Source organism: Emys orbicularis, chromosome 1, assembly GCF_028017835.1.
Source record: "Emys orbicularis isolate rEmyOrb1 chromosome 1, rEmyOrb1.hap1, whole genome shotgun sequence".
NCBI classification, from domain to species: domain Eukaryota; kingdom Metazoa; phylum Chordata; order Testudines; family Emydidae; genus Emys; species Emys orbicularis.
The window spans coordinates 91,474,485-91,498,456 of record NC_088683.1 but is presented as its reverse complement, the minus strand read 5'-3'; the positions used below and the strand labels follow the sequence as shown (position 1 = coordinate 91,498,456).

Below are 23,972 nucleotides of genomic sequence, written 5' to 3'. Positions count from 1 at the left end.
AGCCAAAACAGATCAGCCATTTCCAAGAATGAGGCTAGGGAAACTAAGTTGTTTTACCCATAGTAAAAAGTTCTGAAGACCTTTTCTTTGAACAGCTCTAGCACAACCATGCTTTGGAGCAGGGACTTGAAATTTGGCCTTTGGGTCAGGAATGTGCCTTTTGCCGTCCTGTGAAAATCTACCCAAATGTAGCCAAGTTATTAGCCTTTGGGGGGGAAAAAGATTACAGTCTGCATATGCTCATTAGGAAGTTATTTGATTATATCCTCACTGAGCATGCTCCAGCCTCTCTCAGCTCTTAGTGCTGACCCGACAGCATATACACCATTTCCACAGAGCAGGCTTTCACCTAGGTGTACAGTGACAAAGATAGACTTGCCCTGAAAAGGATGCTTCCAGCTGCTCTGGGCCAGGGTGAAGCTGGGCACCAGACTGGAGAGAAGGGAGCCTGTCTCTCCTGTACTCTCAGTGACCCCACCCCCCACCGGCATTCAGGCACTGTGGAGGAGGAAGCCATCTGATGCGATTGCAGAGGGGACAAGAGCCATACCTGGGGGCAGAAGTGAAAGTAAGCGGGTACGGTACAGCGTACTTGCAAGAGCCGGTACGGCGTGCTGGACCCGACCGGCTTCCCCAGGCTGGCGATTTAAAGGGCCCGGGGCTCCCTTCAGTGGCCAGAGCCCAGGGCCCTTTAAATTGCCTCCCGAGCCCCACTGCCGTAGCCCTGGGGTAGCAGCAGCGGGGCTCGGGTGGCGCTTTAAAGGGTCCAGGGCTCCCTGCAGCAGCCGGAGCCCCTGGCCCTTTAAATCCCCATGGGAGCCCTGCTGCCACTACTCCAGGGCTCTCGCAGCTGGGCTTGGGTGGCTATTTAAAGGGCCCGGGGCTCCTGCCACTGCGGGGAGTTCTGGCCCTTTAAAGCACCACCCGAGCCCTGCCGCCACTACTCCGGGGCTCTGGCAGTGGGGCTCCAATGGCGATTTAAAGGGCCCGGAGCTCTGCTGCGGTAGCAGCGGCCAGAGCCCCGGGCCCTTTAAATTGCCCCTGAGCCTCTGCAGCTGGTAGCTCCAGGAGTGATTTAAAGGCCCCAGGGCTCCCAGCCACAGCCGGAGCCCCAGGGCCTTTAAATCTTGATTTAAAGGCCTGCCTCTTCTGGTTGAGGCCACGTCTCTGCCCAGGACTCCGGCGTACTAGTAAGTCCTTTAACTTACTTTCACCCCTGCCTGGGGGGAGGGAAAGGAGTAGATTGGGACAAGGGGGTCTAGTGAGACTGACACTAGGGGGTGGTTGGTAGACTGGGAGCCAGTTAGGGAAACAGAGGAAGGAATAGGAGCTAGTTGGCTTGGAGGAAGGGGCAGGAAGACCAAAAAGAAACTAGGAATTGGAGGGAGGTTGGGATGGCAGGACAAGGAGACTGGGGCTAGGAATGTGGTGGAGGGAATCGGGGTGGAGGGGGAGGGAATGGGACAGATCTAACAAGAATCTGGGCTGTGCAGGGAGAACTAGGACTGGCTGGACAAAGACTGGGACAAGGATGGGGAGGAGGTATGGGCGGGACAGACTGGATGAGGACCCTGGGGAGATAAACTAGGACAGAGCCAGTCTGTGCACATGAGGGAGAGAGACAAAGAGCCAGGAGTGAGGGGACTAAGACTAGCTAGGCAAGGAGACTGGGCCTGGGATGAGAATCCTGAGGAGTGGCGTCTGGTACTGGCTAGGTGAATGGGACGGAGACAAGGAGCCAGGGGTGGGGAAGAGACAGGGACAGGTTGATGGGGACAGGGCAGAATATTAAAACATTAAGATTGTAAATTTAAGCATTTAGAAGTTAGGAAATGCCAGCAGTAAGGCTGCCTGTGCAACCTTAATTCAGCCCCTTAGTGCATATATGTTATGATACAGCCTATAGTCACATGATCGCATGCTCTTTTTTTTCCATAGGACCCCAGCTGCATTCAGTGCACAGGGTGGACCTGTTCTGGGGATGAATCAGGGCTGTTGTCTGTAGGACCCCCTTCTACAGTGGTTGCAGAAGTTGGAAGGTGTAGATCTGGGACAGGTGAGTCTCGACCTGCCCAAAGTTAAAGGCCTCCCCCCCTGAGCTAAGGGGGAGGAGCCGCTAAGCCCAAGCTACAAGTGAGGGAGTGGGACAATGCAGGGGGGAGGGGCGGAGAGGAACAGGAGTGAGGTCATTGGTTGAACATCAGAGAACCAAAAGGAGCCAAACAGAGAATTCCAGACGGCACCCACTGCTCCTCAAAGGCACCAAAGGAGTCAGTGGACACCAACCAGAGGAACTCAGCCTGGAGACATGATCGAACAAGGAAATGGAAATAGGCCCCACAGATGCAGAGTATTGCCCCCATCCACCTGCCTCCTCCTGGCAGGATGGATGGCCATCTTGGCCAGCCCTAGGAAGAGGTCGATGAGGAGGTTCTGCAACTTTGTGGGGGAGCACACATCAGGAGGTATGGGGAAAGTACAGCTAGAACCTCAGTCAGAGGTTCTGAAGGAGTCGGAAGAGGGGCTGCCACCTGATGCACTCTGCATAGATTTGTGCCAGGGTCTCCCTCTCGCTGCAGAAGGGACAGGTGTGGCAGAGCCTGTGAACCATGCCAGGTATATACCTATGCTCTCAGCTCTGTGGAGGAGCTGCCAACTAATATCCCTGGTGGGCCATGGCACCAGAGTGGAGTATAGGCTAGCCCCAGGGGGTTCTTTGCCTTCCTCAGGTGGCATCAGGTCAGGAAACAAGGGAGAGGAAGTGAATAGAGTGAAACATGAGTTCATGAAGGTCTTCTCTAGGCATGGTACAAGATGGCCCAGCTGGGTTGCAAGATGTGTAGTAAAAGAGGCAGGAGATTGCAGGAAAAGAAAGGACAGTCTCATGGTTAAGGCAACTGAATGCTGTCCTAGTGAACTGGATGCTATCCCTGCCTCTCCCACAGAGTTATATGATGCTGGGAAAGTCACTTAATCCAAACTTTTCACAGGTGGGCACTAAGTGGCTGTGTCATTTTTGGATGCCTGACTTGAGATCCCAAGGTTTGTTCTGCAGAAATGCTGAGCAATCACAGCTACAACTGAAGTCACTGGGACCTGTATCAAGTCCTAGGTGTCTCAAATTGGGAACCCAGACTTAGTAGACACTTTTTAATTTGATCTCTCTGGGCCTTAGTTCCCCAGCCATAAAATGGGGATAACAGCCCCTCATCTCACCGGGGTGTAGTGAAAATAGATCCATGAGAATTTGTGAAACACTCAGATACTATAGTGATGAGCTCCACAGAAAAGTCCATGGGGAAGTAAATAATTCTCTCTGCAGAGAAGGGCTTGAATAGTGTGCAGGAAATAAAGACTAGGGCCACACTATTGACCAATGAGAAGACAACACAATATTTAATAGCTGCTCGTTAAGTGAGCACCATCCTGTACAATGAATGAGGCAGATTCCTATGGGGAAAAAAATTGTGATCATAAGAACGGCCATACTAGCTTAGACCAATTGTCCATCAAGCCCAGTGTCTTATCTTCCCACAGTGGCCGTCACCAGATGCTTCAGAGGGAATGAAAAGAACAGGGCAATTATAGAGTGATCCATCCTCTGTTGTCCAGTCCCAGCTTCTGGCAGCCAGAGGTCTAGGGACACCAGAGCATGGGGTTGCATCCCTGACCATTTTGGCTAATAGCCATTGTTGGACCTATCCTCCTGGAACTTGGACCTGTCCTCCAGGAACTTATCTAATTCCTTTTTTAACCCAGTTATACTTTTGGCCTTCAAAACATCCCCTGGCAATGAGTTCCACAGGCTGACTGTGCATTATGTGAAGTACTTTCTTCTGCCTATTAATTTCACTGGGTGATCCCTGGTTCCAGTGTTATATGAAGGGATCAATAACATTGTCTTATTCACTTTCTTCACCCCATTCATAATTTTATAGATCTCTATCATATCCCGTTAGTTTTCTCTTTTTCTAGGATGAGCAGTCCCCATCTTTTTAATCTCTCCTTGTATGGAAACTGTTACACACCACTAATCATTTTGTTGCCTCTCTCTCTACTTTTTCCAATTCCAATATATCTTTTTTGAGATGGTGCTACCAGAACTGCATGTAGTATTCAAAGTGTGGACATAATGCTAAATATAGTAGCATTATGATATTTTCTGTCTTATTATCTATCCCTTTCCTAATGGCTCCATTCTGTTAGCTTTTTTGACTGCTGCTGCACACTGAGCAGGTGTTTTCAGAGAACTATCCACAATGACTCCAAGATCTCTTTCTTGAGCAGTAAAAGCTCATTTAGACACCATCTTTTTGTATGGATTGTTCGGATTATGTTTTCCAATGTTCATTACTTTGCATTTATCAAAAGTACTTTGCACTTAGAAAAGTTAGATGCCTGCAAGTCACCAGGGCCTGATGAAATGCATCCTAGAATACTAAAGGAGCTAATAGAGGAGGTATCTGAGCCTCTAGCTATTATCTTTGGAAAATCATGGGAGACGGGAGAGATTCCAGAAGACTGGAAAAGGGCAAATATAGTGCCCATCTATAAAAAGGGAAATAAAAACAACCCAGGAAACTACAGACCAGTTAGTTTAACTTCTGTGCCAGGGAAGATAATGGAGCAAGTAATTAAGGAAATCATCTGCAAACACTTGGAAGGTGGTAAGGTGATAGGGAACAGCCAGCATGGATTTGTAAAGAACAAATCATGTCAAACCAATCTGATAGCTTTCTTCAATAGGATAACGAGTCTTGTGGATAAGGGAGAAGCTATGGATGTGGTATACCTAGACTTTAGTAAGGCATTTGATACGGTCTCGCATGATATTCTTATCGATAAACTAGGCAAATACAATTTAGATGGGGCTACTATAAGGTGGGTGCATAACTGGCTGGATAACCGTACTCAGAGAGTTGTTATTAATGGTTCCCAATCCTGCTGGAAAGGCATAACGAGTGGGGTTCCGCAGGGGTCTGTTTTGGGACCGGCTCTGTTCAATATCTTCATTAACGACTTAGATATTGGCATAGAAAGTATGCTTATTAAGTTTGCGGATGATACCAAACTGGGAGGGATTGCAACTGCTTTGGAGGACAGGGTCATAATTCAAAATGATCTGGACAAATTGGAGAAATGGTCTGAGTTAAACAGGATGAAGTTTAACAAAGACAAATGCAAAGTGCTCCACTTAGGAAGAAAAAATCAGTTTCACACATACAGAATGGGAAGAGACTGTCTAGGAAGGAGTACGGCAGAAAGAGATCTAGGGGTTATAGTGGACCACAAGCTAAATATGAGTCAACAATGTGATGCTGTTGCAATAAAAGCAAACATGATTCTGGGATGTATTAACAGGTGTGTTGTGAGCAAGACACGAGAAGTCATTCTTCCGCTCTACTCTGCTCTGGTTAGGCCTCAGCTGGAGTATTGTGTCCAGTTCTGGGCACCGCATTTCAAGAAAGATGTGGAGAAATTGGAAAGGGTCCAGAGAAGAGCAACAAGAATGATTAAAGGTCTTGAGAACATGACCTATGAAGGAAGGCTGAAAGAATTGGGTTTGTTTAGTTTGGAAAAGAGAAGACTGAGAGGGGACATGATAGCAGTTTTCAGGTATCTAAAAGGGTGTCATAAGGAGGAGGGAGAAAACTTGTTCACCTTAGCCTCTAAGGATAGAACAAGAAGCAATGGGCTTAAACTGCAGCAAGGGAGGTCTAGGTTGGACATTAGGAAAAAGTTCCTAACTGTCAGGGTGGTTAAACACTGGAATAAATTGCCTAGGGAGGTTGTGGAATCTCCATCTCTGGAGATATTTAAGAGTAGGTAAGATAAATGTCTATCAGGGATGGTCTAGACAGTATTTGGTCCTGCCATGCGGGCAGGGGACTGGACTCGATGACCTCTCGAGGTCCCTTCCAGTCCTAGAATCTATGAATCTATGAATCAACACTGAATTTCAGTTTGCCAATTTGTTACCCAGTCACCCAGTTTTCCCTTTGTAACTCTTCGAACTCCGCTTTGAACTTAGCTATCTTGAGTAATTTTGTATCATCTGCAAACTTTGTCCCCTCACTGTTTACTGCCTTTTCCAGATCATTTATGAATATGTGGAACAGCACTGGTGCCACTACAGAACCTTGGAGGACCCTGCTATTTACCTCTGCCACTGTGAAAACCAATCATTTATTCCTACTCTTTGTTTCATGGCTTTTAACCAGTTACTGATTCATGAGAAGATTTTCCCTATTATCCCATAACTGCTTACTTGCTTAAAAGCCTTTGGTGTGTGAACTTGTGAAAGCTTTTCCAAAAATCTAAGTGCACTATATCCACTGGATCACCATTACATGCTTGCTGACACCTTCAAAGAATTCTATTAGATTGGTGAAGCATGATTTTCCTTTACAAAAATTGTGTTGACTCTTCCCCAAAATACTATGTTCATTTAGGTATCTGATACTTCCATTCTTTACTATAGGTTCAACTAGTTTGCCCAGTACTGAAGTTAGGCTTACCAGCCTGTAATTGCCAGGATTGCCTCTGGATCCCTTTTTAAAAAAAAATCAGCATTACCTTAGGTATCCTCCAGTTATCTGTTACAGAGGCTGATTTAAGTGATAGGTTACATACCACAGTTAGTAGTTCTGCAGTTTTGTATTTAAGTTCCTTCAGAACTCTTGGGTGAATACTCATCTGGTCCTGGTGACTTATTACTGTTTAGTTTATCAATGTGTTCCAAAACCACCTCTGTTAACACCTCAATCTGAGACAGTTCCTCAGATTTGTCACCTAAAAAGAATGGCTCAGGTATGAGAATTTTCCTCACATCCTCTGCAGTGAAAACTAATGCAGAGGATTCATTTAGCTTCTCCACAACAGCCTTGCCTTCCTTGTGTGTTTGTTTAACACCTCTATAGTCCAGTGGCCCCACTGACTGTTTGGCAGGCTTCCTGTTTCTGATGTACTTAAAAGTTTGTTGGTTTTAGTTTTTGTGTCTTTTGCTAGTTGCTCTTCAACTCCTTTTTTGGCTACCTAATTATACTTTTACACTTGACTTGCCAGAGTTTATGCTTCTTTCTATTTTCCTCACTAGGATTTGACTTCCCATTTTAAGGGATGTCTCTTAACCCTTAACTGCCTCTTTTACTCTGTGTAGACATGTGGCACTTAATACTTTTACTATTTATTTAGAAAAATTGGGCATACATTTAGCATGAGCCTCTATTATGGTGTTTTTAACTAGTTTTTATGCAGCTTGCAGGCATTTCATTCATGACTGTTCCTTTTAATTTCTGTTTAACTAGCTTCCTCTTTTTATGTAGTGCCCCTTTTTGAAGATAAAAGCTACTGTGCTGGGTTTCTTTGGTATTCCCCCCACCCACAAGGATTGTGTAATTGAAGACTCTCATAATGCATACGAACAAGGGGGCTGAATTAAGGTTGCACAGGCAACCTTAATTCTGGCATTTCCTAACTTCTGACTGCTTGACTTTGCAACCTTAATAATGTTCTTTTAATGTAGTTTTTATGGGTAATACACCTCAATCCCGATATAACGTGACCCGATATAACACGATTTCTGATATAATGCGGTAAAGCAGTGCTCCAGGGGGGCGGGGCTGCGCGCTCCGGTGGATCAAAGCAAGTTCGATATAACGCAGTTTCACTTATAATGCAGTAAGATTTTTTGGCTCCCGAGGACAGCATTATATCAGAGTAGAGGTATACATACATATATATACACACATATAACATAACAACTGTGACAGAGCATTTGTACATTGAAGATGCCACACAAAAATCACAATTTGTTTGTTTATTACTGATGTGGAGTTTTAAAAATCAAATGCATTTTCTGTTTGGGGTGTGTGTGTAAGTGTAAAGGCTATAATCTCTTTGGGGCAGGGTCTGTGTTACCATCGGTGTCTTGTGCAACACTCAGGACCCTGTCAGCACTTAACTAACAGTGCATTTAGAATCCAAAGGCCATTTCCCCACCAGCTTGTAATACCTGATCCAATTTCAGATTTAGACTATTTATCCCATTAATCTGCCCCCAATTTCGCCACTGTGAAGTGTTACTTACATGGCTGATATGCCCCAGTGTGAGCCAGCCTCATCTCCTGCAGAGTTGAAGAGAGGCAGTGCAACCAAGGTTATGGTTGGGGCGATGGTCAAAGGACCGATGAATCGCAACAGAAATCCAATCAGGCCAGAAAATCCAACAAAGATTTGGAAACAGGAAGCGACCATGATGGCTCCCTGCAGCTGAAAAACAGAGGGAAAGAAGGCAGCGATTTAAAGGCTTTCTTTCTGAGTTAGTCCATTTTAGTTAAGTGGGCTCAAAAGCACTTTGTGGGCCTGATTCAAGTCCCACTGAAGTCAGGGGGAGTCTTTCCACAGATTTCAATGGGAGTTGACTCAAACCTTAAATGAGGGCAACACTCAAACAGGAATGCAGGCCCATTAACTCTCCCCCTGACTTACTTCCTCTGATTCTACCTCCCTAATTGCCAGCTGTCCAAGGGGAACTGGACTGTGAGAAGCCAAGAGCTCTAAACAGAATCAAGTCAACCTGGCATCCACCCATCCTTTATTAAAGCCTTTGAGTACAGGTTAGTGTTCATAAAAAAGGGAAATTAAGTAGCAATTACTATTACTGGCATTGACCAAGGGTCAGATACTGCACAAGCATCCCTAACCCGGCTCTTCCAGCACCTTAGTCCTGATCAACCAACTCCACTGTTCTAGCCTTGGATTTTCACCCGGCTCTGCCAAAGCGCCTCATGGAGAACTAGAATGTGCACCCACCTAACTCGTTTCTAGTCAGGTCCTGATCAGGGCCCTGAGCCTGCAGACGCAGACTTGCACAAGTCAAGGTTTGCAGAGTCAGGCCCAGTGATTGTGTGACAAGCCAGTGCTCTGATCTCCTGAGGACCGGCCAGGGCAGCAAAGGGAATCATCAGCTGGACACAGAAATTATATAAAGTTTTCCTTTTAAATTTTCAAAGTGCTGGACGACCTGGAAATCCCTTCTGTTTCTCCATGTGGGTTGCAAATATATCAGCAGGCAGACCAATACAATAAACTCCTTCATTATCAGAATCAGTTGGGTAACACCAAACATGTTCAGATAATCAGGAGAAAACAGCCAGGGAACTACAGCACACCAGCAGTTAGATTAGGAGATCTGGTTAGTGGGCATGCGGATAGCCAGGCTTCTGTTTTACCTGAGTATTGCTTTCCTCTGCAGGACACATTCATCACCATGCAATCTTTGTGTGCTTCGTAAACACTGTTTAAATCAGGGGTGGGCAAACTTTTTGGGCCGAGGGCCACATCTGGGTGGGGAAATTGTATGCAGGGCCGGGGCAGGGTTGGGGTGTGGGAGGGAGTGCGGTGTGCAGGAAGGGGCTCAGGGCAAGGCGGTTGGGGTGCAGGAGGGGTGCGGAGTGCAGGAGGAGGCTCAGGGCAGGGGTGCAGGAGGGGTGCGGACTGTGGGAGGGGCCTCAGGGCAGGGGGTTGGGGTGCAGGAGGGGTGCAGGGTGTACGAAGGGGCTCAGGGAAGGGGGTTGGGTGCAGGAGGGGTGCACAGGGATGCGGGGTGCAGCAGGGGGTTCAGGGCAGGGGGCTCAGGGTAGAGGGTTGGGGTGCAGGAGGGGTGTGGCAGGGGGCTCGTGGCAGGGAGTTGGGGGGCAGGGTGCAGGAGTGGTTTGGGCTCCGGGGTGGCAGCAGCGCGCACTGGGGCCAGGGCAGGCTTCCTGCATGCCTGCCCTGTCCCTGGCCCCGCGCCCCTCAAGGAAGGGCTGCGGCCCCTGGAGGAGGGGGGGCAAAGGGCTCCATGTGTGCTGCCCTTGCCGCGCCTCCAGGTACCTCCCCCGAAGCTCCCATTGGCCGCAGTTCCCCGTTCCCAGCCAATGGGAGCTGCGGGGGGCGGTGCCTGGAGGGCAAGGGCCCGGGGGCTGCAGGGACGTTGGGCTGGCCGCTGCTGAGAGCGGTGCGGGGCCCGTAATGCCATGGGGGGCAATCCCATGGGCCGGATCCAAAGCCTTGAGGGGCCGGATCCGGACTACAGGCTGTAGTTTGCTCACCCCGGTTTAAACACACAACAGTTATTTACCCTACATATGAGTTATTAGTTACATTAGTTAATACCACTAAATAATGAATGAATTACTAGGTACCTTGGCTCTTGTGATAAGGCTTGACCCTGTGAGGTGCTGAGTGCCCTCAACTCCCACCAGGTATAGTGAGAGATGAAGTCTTTAACACCTTGAGCTCAAACCCCTGAATAAGGGGTTTCCAACCTGGGGTCCGGGAACCCTGGGGGTCTGCAGACTATGTCTAAGATTTCCAAAGGGGTTCGCAACTCCATTAGAAATTTTTTAGGGGTCTGCAAATGAAAAAATGTTGAAAACCACTGACATAAATGAAAAGGCAAGAAAACAATTATCCTGTGACTGCACTGTTTTTACTTGGATTAATAGTGACCATAATACCAACGCTTTGCACTGTACTGCAGCTTTCAGCCAGGATCTCAAAGCTCTTGACAAACATAAGCTGTTTCACAGCGCTCCAGCAGGCAGGTAAATAGAGGCACAGAGCGATTCAGCAACTTGTTCAAGGTCAAACAGTGACTAAGTGACAGATCTGAGATAAGATCACAGGTGCCCTGACTGCAAGTCCCCATGCTTTAGCCAGCAGAACATATTCTTTGCCTTCTTGCTTATGATCATTTGTGTCCTCCATGTTCTGTTAACATGACCATTGGCTACAATGGTCCAGATCACATCTCTCAGATCAATACACAGGGAAGGACCTCTGCAGAAGGGGATGGAGGTATAGGGTGACCAGATGTCCCGATTTTATAGGGACAGTCCTGATATTTGGGGCTTTGTGTTATATAGGCGTCTATTATCCCCCACCCCCGTCCCGATTTTTCATACTTGCTGTCTGGTCACCCTATGGATGTATCAGCCACCTCTAAAGTACCTTCCTCCTTCCCTTCCTAGGGGGGAAACTTCTCCCTCTGTGGAGATCTGCATGGAGGGAAGAGCTGGGGGTTGAATAAACTAGCACAGTAGAGATTACACAGAAAGCGTAATTCAGCTCTAGGCTGTATATCCTTTTCTATGGACCCTCTTCATGCTGAAGAACCCCCTCCATTGAGGGAGGGTGTTCGAGGAAGCCACAGCAGGGGAGCAACACTGTTATATTGGAACTCCACTGGGGAAGGGATTCCTAGCATAGATGGCTCTGTGATGGTCACTAGTTACCACAGAAATGGCCCTGCCATGGAATATGTTTCCCCAGAAAATAAAATACTCTAACAGCATGTCCTCAGCCTTCGGGACAAGTTCATGAGCAAAGTCTATAAACCACAGATATCTGCAGCGTTGCAAGTTAGAACGTAGCCTTGTATTCACTAGTAAGCAGGGGTCTCTCCTGGGACTTGACTTCCCTCCCTGACACCTCAAGGCCCATTCAGACGATACTCCTCAGGTTTTTATAGCTGCCCTTCTGGCACTAGCTCACAGGGATTACCTCTCGCATCCTCGACTGCCAGACTTCGATGAACTCCGGGGAAGTAGCATTCACCTGGCTGGCATTCTGCGTCCACGCAGGGCATCTCCAGTTAGGGAGGGAGAGCATGGCAAGGGTCGGAGTCAAGAACGCAAAAGTCCCTCCTTGGAGAATGGGCAACCTGGAAACAAGCCAGAGGGCAGAGAGTTAAGCTACTTGATCTCTGGAAGCCCCACCCCTGTCAGGGCAGGACAGGGGAAAGTATTTGGTTAGTAGTACTTTCTTCCTGCAGTGAGATACAGAAAGGATATTTCAGAGTAATTGACTTGGGTGAACGGGGTTGATCAGTAAGCACCTCAGCATGCAGAGAGTCAGTGGAAATCCATAGGTCTCAGCAGAGACCTGACAACAAAGAGGTGTCTTAAGCCACCTTTATTATTTCAAAAGGGGGATTCGGCCTCTCTCATGTTTGCCTTTGGCAATTTCCTTTTCAATACACTGATGTTTCTGTGAACCCTGTCACCAACAATACCCAAGAGCCAGTATGTATTTTGACACAATAGTAGTACCCCAAGCATTGGGAAATGCTGCTTCTGGACTCAAACTTTGGGTCCCTCATCCCTATTTGCGGCACTGTTTTTAAGGAGGGAAAACAGCCATCTTAAAGCATGTGTCTATGTTTCGGATCAGGTCTTTGTGCTACAAGATGGTAAAAGAACAAGGGAAGAGAGAAGAGAAAAGGGAAGGAACCAAAGCAAAGAAAGAGTAACTGACTGACAGAAGTTTGTGGCTAAGTATGAAGGGGAAGTTCTAGGAAACAGCAAAAGGGAGGGGAAAGAGACCCAATCTGAGACTTAAATAAGGGGCCTGATTCTCCGCAAACAGGCTACAAGTAACTCACAGTGAAGCTGTGATCTACTGGAGGGGGCTGCTGAGAGTCCCTGGTTAAAATTCTGCCACCAAATTGAAGGAATGTTGGAGTGATGGCCCTTGATGGAGTCATCCCCTCTGAACGCGGTTCGTCACGTCTCCAAAGTGCAGATTGCACCAAGTCCAGATTTCTCTGAAAAGGTTTCCAGTGTTGCAACTCTCACCATTTTATTGTGTTAGCTGGGATTTTTCTTAAAAGCCCAGTTTCAGGGATCAAGAGACTGCCTGAAAATATCCGCTTTAATTGCGTTTCTGACCCTCATAGTTGCAGAGAAAAGCATGGAAACATGAAGTAAGTGCACTCTAAAGGCTCAGAAAGCCAGAAGGTAACTAAATGATCCTCAATTTAAAAAAAAAAAAAAAAAAAAAAACCCTTGTGATTTTGGCAGGGCTGACATGATTTTTGAGTGTGTGGGGCTGGCAATATTGCGTTTCCTAGAGGAGGATGCCACTACCTCACCCAAGAACTCACTACAAGGGTTTCACTCCCAACTAGCATGTAATTAATTCTTTGGCCCCTCAAACCTTCCTCTGCAACACCCACACTTCTGTCCATTTAAGGTACTTATGTGACTCCCATTATTGTAGTATCTGAGCTCTTCACAATCCATACTGTATTCGTCCTCACAAAAAGCCCTGTGACGTAGGGAAGTGCTATCACTACCATTACTCACATGGGGAACTGAAACACAGAAAACATTAAGTGGCCTGCCCAAGGATCCCCAGAGTCTCAGACTAGAGCCCTAGCCACTGGACCATTCTCTGTATACTTCTGGCCCACAAGGCTTATCAGAAGCTAGAAGGGGAGACGTGTTGTGGTATCTGCACATGATTGCACCAAAGTGAATGGAAATTATTTGTACCCTGAAGTGGGAGAGGAAAACGGAGCCCTTCATCTCTCATGTAGCAATGCCAAATGATAACACAGGGCTTCCAGGCTCTGGCCTAAATGCTCCAATTCCCCCCCCACACACACACTATAGTTTTGAATAAATAATAGTACTTTGCCTTCTATAATGCCTTTCAACTTGGGATCCATACTTTACAGAGATTAAACAATCGTCAGCCTGACATACTACACAAACAGCTTAATCTTATTTTACGCCTTTACCACCTATATTAAATTCCCTCCACAGGGACTTCATTTACATGACAGTGGGATACAGATGCTCTCTCCTTAAATCAGACCTCCCTATTCTTTTATCCCCTCCCCACCCTTCAGCCCCTTCTCCAAGTTTTATTACCTTGTTATCCCACAGAACAAGGTTGTATCCGCACTGAGCTCTTTCTGAAAATCGCCCACTGATGCTGCAGCACCAGTCCAGGTACCTATTGTGGGAGCACTAGCATACACTGGGCTCAGGGAGTTTTACTACCATGTCATCATATAATGCTGCTTAGAGCAGGTCTTGACAATATGGTGATATAAATGCTCTGTAGCCCACCCCCCGGCATGGCTTAAGCCCTCTTCTCTCCCTGGTGCTTGCTAAGACCAATATTTGGAGCAGCTTCTCCCCTCTTCTTGAACAGATCAGGTCCTGGGTTCTTCTTCTTGGCTCATGGTGCCTCAAGTGATTCCTTGCTGTGCCAGAGACACAGGGGCACTGTTCCTTGATAAATTAATGGCCATGTTTGTAGCTGGCAAGGGGTGCCAAGCCCAGTACACAGGAGACAAAGTAAATAAAACAAACGTCAATGGAATAATACACACCAAACGTAACCCTATAACTGGAAAGGAGAGACAGGAAAATAGAACCTGATGAAGGAAGGGATTAAAAAGGTTAACTAATACTTAACCAACATTTGTAATTTAACCAACTCCCCACCTCCTAACACTCACAAACTTTTCCAACCCGCCACTTCCTCCCTAGCACCTTCCCCAGGTGATAAGCCAGGGCTGAACATCCTGGGATTCTGTGTCGTAGTGCTGGATCATTGGCCCGCTTTTAAATAAACGTCATTTTTCTCCACCCCTGGGTGGGGTGGGGTGGGGCAGGGTCCTCTCTCAACTGGGCTCATCTGTTCTCTGGTCTGGAATCTTCCTGTGGTCTCAGCTGGCTCTCAGTAGCTGGTTGAATCTTTCCCTGGTGGATTCTCATCACTGCAGTGCTGGAAATACCTGGTCCATGCAGCTAAAGACTCAGAGCTGTACAAACTCCCTTCAGGGAAGTGGGAATTTAGCAGGGACGTCCTGAGCCATGTCACATCTTTCTCAGCTTCCAAACAGAAAAACTGCAGCCCTGACTTGACATTGGTTCAGTGGACTGCTCATCCAGATCATCCCATGCAGAAACCTCCTTAACTGGTCCCAGCAGAGGTTTCTAGTTCCTTCACTCCCCACCTCTGACTCCAAGCACTCTGGGAATGGGGTCTGAGGGCTCTGGCAGCCATCTTAGTCATAACCCTTTCAACAGGGCCCCATAAGGTATGTCTGCACAGCCTACGGCAGCAAGCCTCCCAGCCCAGTTGATAGACTTGGGCTAGCAAGGCTCATGCTAGAGCTCAAAAAAAAAAAAAAAAAAAGCTGCATAGCCAGTGCTTTGAAGTTGCAACTTGGGCTGGAGTGTGGCCCACCTCCCTCCTTGGGCTTCAGATCCCACCCTCCAGCCCAAGCTGCAGCTTCAAAGCACTGGCTATGCAGCTTTAAGAGCTCTAGCATGAGCCTCGTTAGCCCAAGTCTATCAACTGGGCTGGGAGGCTCACTGCTATAGGCTGTGTAGACATGCCCCTAGAGGCTCAGCCCAGAGGTCCAGGGGCCAGGAAATCCCAAAAGAGAGTTATGCCATCCCCCAACTGAGAAATATCAGATGTCATTATCAAGTACTTCAGCATAAACATAAGGTAGTACATAATACAATCAAGATATACTTTTGAGCTCATACTCTGATTAAGAATACCACAAAAACAGGCAATATAACATACACAAGCACAATGTCCTACTAAACTTTGAGGATAACAGAGGGGTTTCCAGTACTGGGCAGCACACTCCCAACACCCATTTGTGGAACACAAGAGGCACCATCAAGAGATGATCCTGCTTTGAGCAGGGGGTTGGACTAGATGACCTTCTGAGGTCTCTTCCAACCCTCATATTCTATGATTCTATGAGTCATAGGTTAACCAGACGATGGGCTTCAGTTCTCACCCAGAGCACCTGGGTATTGATGGATCTCCTGGGGAAACAGGTCATGTACTCCCTACCTCAGCTCCATGCCACTGTCTGCAATTCCTCCCTCTGTAGGCTCTTCCATGCTATCCGGGGCTGTTCCTTCTGGATACTTTGGTGGTGTGAAAGGTTTGGCTACAGGGTTCAGCACACGCCTATGGGCATCACAGATGGACTGATCAGGTATTAGAGTTCTTCTGGACCTGGGATTTCAGGTTTTCCAGCGAGCCTGTACCTCAGAACACCAAATAAGTGATGCATTCATAGACTAGCCTTCCACATGGGAAGTTGCACTTTCTGTCATCTTCAGAAGCAAGAGGTCCCCCCTCCTCAAGTGTAACTAGCTGAACAATATTAGATGATAGAAGTTCCATCAGCAGATACTCCAAAGCACAAGTCCACAGGAAGTCTATTTATTGTGATGGGGAATATCAGGAGGACTCATTCCTTGTGCAGTGATTGGCATGTTTTAGGAAGCTGACATGCTGGCTCCACTTGGGTTTCTCAGGAGGGTTCAACTTGCCTCCAAAAAGTGCTTAATAAGCTTTCTGGCTGAGGGTCTCCCTGGGGAGGATACATTCTGGATTTCCTCACCCCCACTATCTGCAGTAGCTCCTTGATAAGGTGACTCTTGGAATCTCTCTTGATCTAAGTGGATTCTACAGGACAGTTCATAGCAGACTAAAAAGTTTTCCAACAATACCTTTGCAATGGTGGTCCTCAGTGGGGAATGAGCATATTGGACCAGACAGTCTATGACAATTAGTACGTGTCCAGTGTTTGTACGGTCTTTCTCCAAACTCAAAAAGTCCATACAGATCAGGTCCAATGATCCACAGCTGATGTTGACCAAAGGGGAAGATTTTTTTGAACAATGTCTTCCTCTGTATGTGCCAAGAGCAAGCTTTGCAATGCTTCTCTATATTGTAAGTCCTATCAGGCCAATAGAATAATAGAATCATAGACTTTAAGGTCAGAAGGGACCATTATGTTCGTTTAGTCTGACCTCCTGCACAACGCAGGCCACAGAATCTCACCCACCAACTCCTGTATCAAACCCCTAACCTATGCTGAGCTACTGAAGTCCTCAAATCGTGGTTTAAAGACTTCAAGGTGCAGAGAATCCACCAGCAAGTGACCCGGGCCCCACGTTGCAGAGGAAGGCGAAAAACCCCCAGGGCCTCTCCCAATCTGCCCTGGAGAAAAATTCCTTCCCGACCCCCAAATATGGCGATCAGCTAAACCCTGAGCATATGGGCAAGACTCACCAGCTAGACACCCAGGAAAGAATTCTCTGTGTAACTCAGAATCTGGACTTTATCAAGTTAAGTGACTTGTCCACTCCAGTATGTCCCACGTCTTCATGGAGGGAATACAGGATAATCCTAAACTTAATAGGAAGCACTAGCTGTTTCTCCAGGGCTGGGGAGCCCTGATTTACTCAGTACAACAGCCCATTCCTCAGGGTAAGTTTCTTTATTCCCTTAAGAACATCAGTGCATCCAGCTGAGATTTAATTGGTGACTCTGGCTGTCCCCTTCCTTCTCCAGGATATAAAATAAATTTCCCGTAAATTAGGATTAGTATATTGAGCTTCTCAAGACAGACTTGCTCAGCTGCTATAGAGAAATCACATTCAATTGGTGAAGCAGGTATAGGCTGTAAAAATAGCTTCTGGAGGGGTGCCCAACTGGTCTACCACACTTTGCAAGTGTGCAGTCATTTGTTGGTCTGTTGGGTCTAGTGGAGGGCACATGGCTTTTACCCCAGATTCAGGAATAGTCCTCCATCAATCCAGTAGGAGAGGGCAGAAGTACAGGGAACCAGCATTATTCAGACCAGGCTGATACCAAAGACTTAAGTCATTAGTGGAAGATGCAAAGAGCCATTGGTGTTCTGTGGTATCAAACGTAGTCGATATTAACACATATGTCAATGGGTTGTTGTCCGAGTGTAGCAGAAACGTGGCTCCATACAGGTAGTCAGGAAACTTATCCACTACCACCCACTTCAATAACTTGAACTCCAATTTGTGGACTGGATAATTCTTGTATGGCCCTTCTCAGACTTCCATTAGCAAATGCAACTGATCTCAGTTCTCCATCATGCTCTTGATACAGTACTGCGCCCAAGTTACTCTGGCTAGCCTATGAGCAAAGCGTATGGCTTCTGGAGATCAGCATATGGAAGTCCAGTGGGCTTGCCCCTGAAACACAGGGCAGTACTGGCCCTGGACACACTTCACATGCATTAGCTAATGCACACATTAGTCCAAAGTAATATTATTGCTATTTTATAGATGGGGGAAAGTAAGACAGAGAAGGTAAAGCTGAAATTCTAAAAGCCAAAAAAGGGGATTTAGGCACATGGCTCTTGTTAATTTCAATGGAAGTTATGTGGCTTAATTCCTCTAGTCTTCTTTGAAAATCTCAGCCTCTATCAGTGGTGTTTTAGGCATATCCAGGAGCCTAGAAAGCATTTTGAGATGAAACATGCTATATAAATATACAGAACTGTCTCCTTCTCTTATAAATTATACATTTCTGCCTTCATGGTTACTTGCACACTGTGAGATTAGGGTTTGTTTGTTTGTTTGTTTGTTTGAACACTACCAGAAACTCACCAGCAAGTTCTTGTGTAAAGTAGTCCACCCAAGCAGTCATTTATTGTTACTGCACTGACCCTATTTCAGACCTCAGAGAGGTTTTTCAAGGGAGTAGTTTCATTTGTCAGTTTTATTTGTTTAAAGAAGGCCCAATAACACCCCTGTTGAATAAATAATAGATTTGTTGCTCCTTGGTGGGTGTGTTTGCATGGTATTACAACATAGTAGTTCACAGCTAGCGCTGGTTTAGGACTGAGAACAAACTAATGCTGAGGCTACACTTGATAGTTCACGGAGTTCTTGCCAGTGTGGCTTGCAAGACAACCATCTGGAGTTTACAGGAAAGAATTGTTATACTGTGCTTATGATTAATTATAAAGCACCAAGCATGCGCTAGGTATCTCATAACAGTGACAGGCAGAGAGGGTCTCTGCCTCAAAGAGCTTCTTTGACATTCCATGAGTAATTTTATGTATGGTGCACAAAGGTGACAGATAATTTACTTGCGGCCAAACTCCAATTTTACTAGTGGAAGGATCCACTGCTTTTGGCTCCCAAGTGGGGGAAAGAAGGTGAAGGATGAGTGTTCACTCTGCAGCCTGTTCACACCACCCATTTGACCCGATCTCATGGAAGCCCATCCGTGGATGCCCTACCCAGCTTATGTTCTACATCCCAGGCAGACTCCTAGTATAAGTGGTCTCAAGCCACACTAATTGGCAGGCCACTCGCAACCTGCATTGCCGGCACAATCCTTTGCTCATAGAGGAATTATTGCAGAAGGATAGGCCTGGGAATCCTGTGCACAATACACCTCCTAGGATCTCAAGACCTTGCACATTTGGCAAGACCCTGTGTCTCCCCATTATCATGCTTCTGGAAGGGACAAGGTTTTGGTATATGTCCCTGTTTTGCACACAGAGAACAAATCAAGGCTAAGCTGTGGGCTCCCCTCTGGAGTCTGGGTGATTGTCCTGCTAAGTCCACATCTCCCCCCAAATTACATTCCATCATGGGACAGAACGTGCATGCCAGGATCTCCACAAGCACACACGCAACAGGAAGGGAAGCATCCTTTTCAGCTCCCCCAAGGCCCATTAGTTTTCTTCCAGATGGTTCCTTGGTCTGTCGCACAGTTCATCCTTCAAGTCTGGGCTGAAGCCATTGCTATAGGGCAGTGGTTCTCAACCCATGGGCCGCTTGTGGCCCAATCAGCACACAGCTGAGACCCATGTGATAGCTTCAGGGCCATGCAGGTAGTATGGATATATTTGTGTGTTATGTGGACTACATAACACATAGAGAACTGCATATGCAGCCCACAATAGGTTGAGAACCACTGCTCTGGGGTCTCTCTGCCATCTCAGCTTCTATGCAGCCTTCTGTGTGCCACAGAGCCCCTGCCAGCAAAGATGACTGGTGCTGGCACACCCAACTCTGCCCCCTCTCTGGCAGGCTGTCTAAAAAACATTTCAGAGCAGCTAACACCATCAGGTCTCCCAAAGCCAGAGAATCTGGCCTGAGCCACTTACTGACACCCCATCAGCTAATTGCTGGGTAAAGGAATTGCAAAACCCCCAAGGAAGAGGGTTTCCCTCAGAGGGGATTCCACCTCCCTTATGTCCAGGTAGGATAACAATCCACCTGCCTCGGTAACTCAACAGAACCCACTTAACATTCTCCAGCTGGATCAATTCCCGAACACTCACTAACAGCGTGGGGATATTTCAGACAAACACCACTAGATAGGTATACCCCATCTAAATACATATTTCTCACTCATGTGAGCTCTGGGTGGTTTTATCTTCCATATAAAAGCCACCAGCCATTACAATCTTTTCAGCACCAATTGGGATGGGGATCTGTTGCTGATCTCCTTCCTGACAAAGGTTGAGTCACAGCTAGGGAGCACTGGTCTCGCACTCTCTCCTCTCCCACCAACTCCTGATGTACTTGCCCTTCATGAGCAGCCACTACAGCAATGCTGGGAGCTCCTCGAAACTTCCAAGTAAGAGTTTATCTTCCAGATTAAATGCACCAGGAAGTAGCTGCTTGGTGCAAGAAGATTGTGATTAGCAGATTTCTCTTGGAATCAAAAGGGCCTTTGTGCTGTTGAAAAGCAGCTAAAACGAATCAGCCTTAAGCATATTAGGAAGCCTTGCCTGACTGTGAACAAAGAGGATCTCTGTCCCTTCGGTAGTCTCTCTTTGATGCTATAACACAAACATTGTCATTTCATAATGGTTTGTTTTTTCCCATATTCCCCTTGTGACAGGGTGGTGGTCTGTCCCCATCCTCTGATGCCCCCAAAACTGCTCAGATCCACTTCCTTGCAATGTTCAGTGTGTATTTTATTCCAAACCCTTTCACCAACACCAGGGCCGGATTAGTCTTTTGTGGGCCCCAGTGCCTGGACCATGGCCCCACCCTCCACCCAGAGGCCCCACCCCCACCCGGCCTCTTCCTTCCAAGGGGAGGGAAGGGGGCAGAGAGGAGCAAGCAGGGGGCGGGGCATTGGGGGTGGGGGAAGAAGTTGGGATGGTGCCAGATTGGTGTGACTGTGCTGAATGAATGGTGTGAGCACAACTTGACATGACTTAAACATGGCTGAAGAATTGCAGAGGATCCTGGGATCAGGGTCCCTTTAAGCAAAAGCGGATTTGATAAAGGACTGGAAAAGCCTGCATGTGAGATCGATATTGAACCTATTCGTCGGTAAATACGGGCCCGTTCAAAAGTAAATATCACATGCACAAAGTTCCAGCATGGAGCACAGGCTGACCTGGTTATAGTGACCCTACAGCAAGGACACCACGCAGACAGCCAGAGTGAATGATTGATGAGTGAGTAACGTGGAGTGGTTTTTGTTTGATCTCCAGCCCCCAGCCCCTTCCAAAATACTAATCAGCTAAAATTAATAGCCACATGCCCACTAGGCATGCTTTTGAGACATGTGACTCCTTTGAGGGAAAAAGAGTATAAGAATCAAACAAAGTAAATTACTGAGAGACGAGAAGGAGGAGAAAAGGGAGAGGGGATTCCTTAACTGACGCTTGAAGACGCTGCTAGACAGAGTAGTCAAAACTCTGCTCCATGGGCTTGAGTAGGACTGTGACCAGAGGGGTTTCCAGGCAGCCAAGGCCTTGCCGCGAGGGAATCTGAGACAGACCAGACGGCTGAGAAGACCAGACCTGGAGGGAGGAAGTTGTCCATAGACTTGGTAACTACCTTCTCTGTTTGCCAAGCAGTAACCGTGTGAGGCTAGCACAGGGCCTGTTTGTGTATGTTTGTGACAGAGAGGCTCACTAAGAGGAATGTATAGCTCTTAATGTATAGTTCTTTAATGTCTAACAGGAGTTATGTGCTTAATGTAACCCTTTACCACTTGTGTAATTCCTTCTCAAATAAACTGCAGTGTATGCAAGTTAATTACTGTGGACCTTTTTCATTGGTATGACAGTTATCTGCTCCGCTGGGAGCCATTAAAGATCCATCCAGGGATAGTAACCCCAAGGGCCCAACATTTTGTAGCAGAGGATGGTTACCGTCGTGTCCAAGAAAAAAGGTCTTTAAACTGAATCAAACTGTTTTCTGAACTGCTGGCCTTTGAGGAGCTTGGTATCCTGAATCACTGGTGTTAACCAACTAATTTAAATATTTTCTGAATCAGTTCTGCCTTATATTAATTTTTGCTTGGGGGACCAGATTTAGTTACAGTACGCAGAGAAGGACATATACCAGTGAAGAGGGAAGAGGCACCCCGGGTTAAACTAGCAGCACCAAGCCCTAAAGTTCAGGTGACTGGGCCACCAGGAGGGCCCAGGTGGAAAAAGAGAGAGGCTGAAAGCCCGTCAGAGGCCACAAAGAGTCGGAGCACTGAGGGAGAAGAGGATCGTGATGTTAGACTGCCCAAACCAAGAGACCGGGGAACGCCTAGGGCTCCATACAGATGTTATGCCTGCGGGGAGTGGGGACACTTAGCTGCACAGTGTCCCAATGCTGAGGAGCCTATGCAGTGTAACCTGGGGAACTGGGCAGATCCATGCTCCCTAATCCACCTTGTGGGGGTCTCACTAACCCCACATATGTATACCAGACCAGTGAAACTAAATGGGGTAGGGACCACGGCACTGTTTGATTCGGGGAGTGCTATCACGCTTATCTCAGGGAGGCTCGTGAAACGTAGTCAGCTGTTGCAGGCTAAACGTATGGGGATAACATGTGTCCATGGGACAGTTAGTTACTACCCCACCATCCCAGTAAAAATCGAGATCCAAGTGAACACTACTGAGGTAGCAGCAGGTGTAGTCCCTAAACTCCCATACCCGGTGCTCATAGGGAGGGACTTCCCAGGGTTTGGAAACTGAAGGGTTAAAATCCATGTGCATGTTATATAACAGCCTGGTATATGAATTTGCCAGCTCTTTCTTAGACCCAAAGTCCAGAGTTTGGTCTGGAAACCAGAAGCCGTGCAAATAGTGATTAGCTAAGAGAAAAGCAGAATAAACAAGATAACATTGCCTTTGCTAAGATATGCTTGGTCAGTAGAAATGCCAGAGGTTGAGGCAATAACTGAATAATTATGTTTCATTTAATGTTTTAAATTGAACAAAGGATCCCTGTTCCTATTGTGTTTCTCCTGAAGGGAAAACAGTCTTCCCACAGATCCAACCTTGAGTTTATGAAATATTGGCACATGTCACTATAATGATATGGCATCCTTCCACCTCCCTTCCAAGGGACCAATGCCCTGCCTTAAGACATAAAGGAGACAATCTCTATTTCCATATGCTTTCACTGTTTCTTTGCTTTATCCCTTAGACATGTAGCTGTCGGACAATCAAAGGAGTTGCTCCGTTCCTATGGACCCCAAATCAGAATTCAACATATATATTTTATACTAATAACATTTTATCAAAGTATTAATTAAATGTTAACTTGCTAACTTAAGACCATGGGCGGAGACATTGTGTAACCTTTTAACCATTGGCTATTGTGCTATCTTGTCTTGCTGCAAAACCTATCCCGGGGTGTGGAACTGCCTACCCCGTCACCTTCCCCCGCCCATGAAAAATCTATATATTCTATTGTAATCAATTAATTAACAGTGTCTCTGAGCCTAATAAGCCAGGTGACACTCCGCCAGCGCTGTGTGTAATAAACCCCTATGCTTTGACCGCTACACGGTGTGGATTTATGTCCTTCAGAAACTTACTCCCAGTAGGGGGATTGGAGAAAGATGGGGACCCTAAAATTGGTGAGGCATCCACAGCAGACTGTTAACCCCCAATCTTCTCTGAAATATCCCCAGATTTGTTCTCCACTCCCAGACAGGGTAGAAAGACAAAAAGGGAAAGAAGGGCAGCTAAGGCCTTGGGAACCCGAATACTGACCCAAAGCCAGAGGGTCGCTCTTGTAGGTAGGTGGACCCGCGCAGCTGAAAAGGAGGCCACGCAGGAGGGAGAAGTACCTGAGTCTGACCCCCACCCTAATGCTTCTGAACCAGTAGAGGCAACAGAGACTGGGCCCCTAGATCTTGGGCAGATTAGCCCCGGGAGAGGAAATTTTGGACGGGACCAGGCAGAAGACCCAAGGTATGACAACATTAGGAAGGAGGTGACTGAAATAGATGGGGTCCCCGTGGAAGGAAAAACCCAGGGACCAGGACCCTACTTCATAATGAAGAAGGATCTCTTATACCGGGTTGCACCAGTACAGGGGCAGAAAGTACAGCAGATCCTAGTA

The 23,972-nt window shown here is 47.0% G+C and overlaps 1 protein-coding gene across 1 annotated transcript in view; it reads right to left on the bottom strand.

The window, feature by feature from the left end:
* Nucleotides 1–23,972, bottom strand: part of LOC135893671 (solute carrier family 23 member 1-like) — a 62,582-nt gene that overhangs the window by 15,812 nt on the left and 22,798 nt on the right. Inside the window, exons 4-5 of the mRNA XM_065421556.1 lie at nt 11,548–11,707; nt 8,090–8,271 (exon numbers count right to left, since the gene is read on the bottom strand). Coding sequence (XP_065277628.1) covers nt 8,090–8,271; nt 11,548–11,707 — 342 coding nt within the window. The remainder of the gene's footprint in view (nt 1–8,089; nt 8,272–11,547; nt 11,708–23,972) is intronic.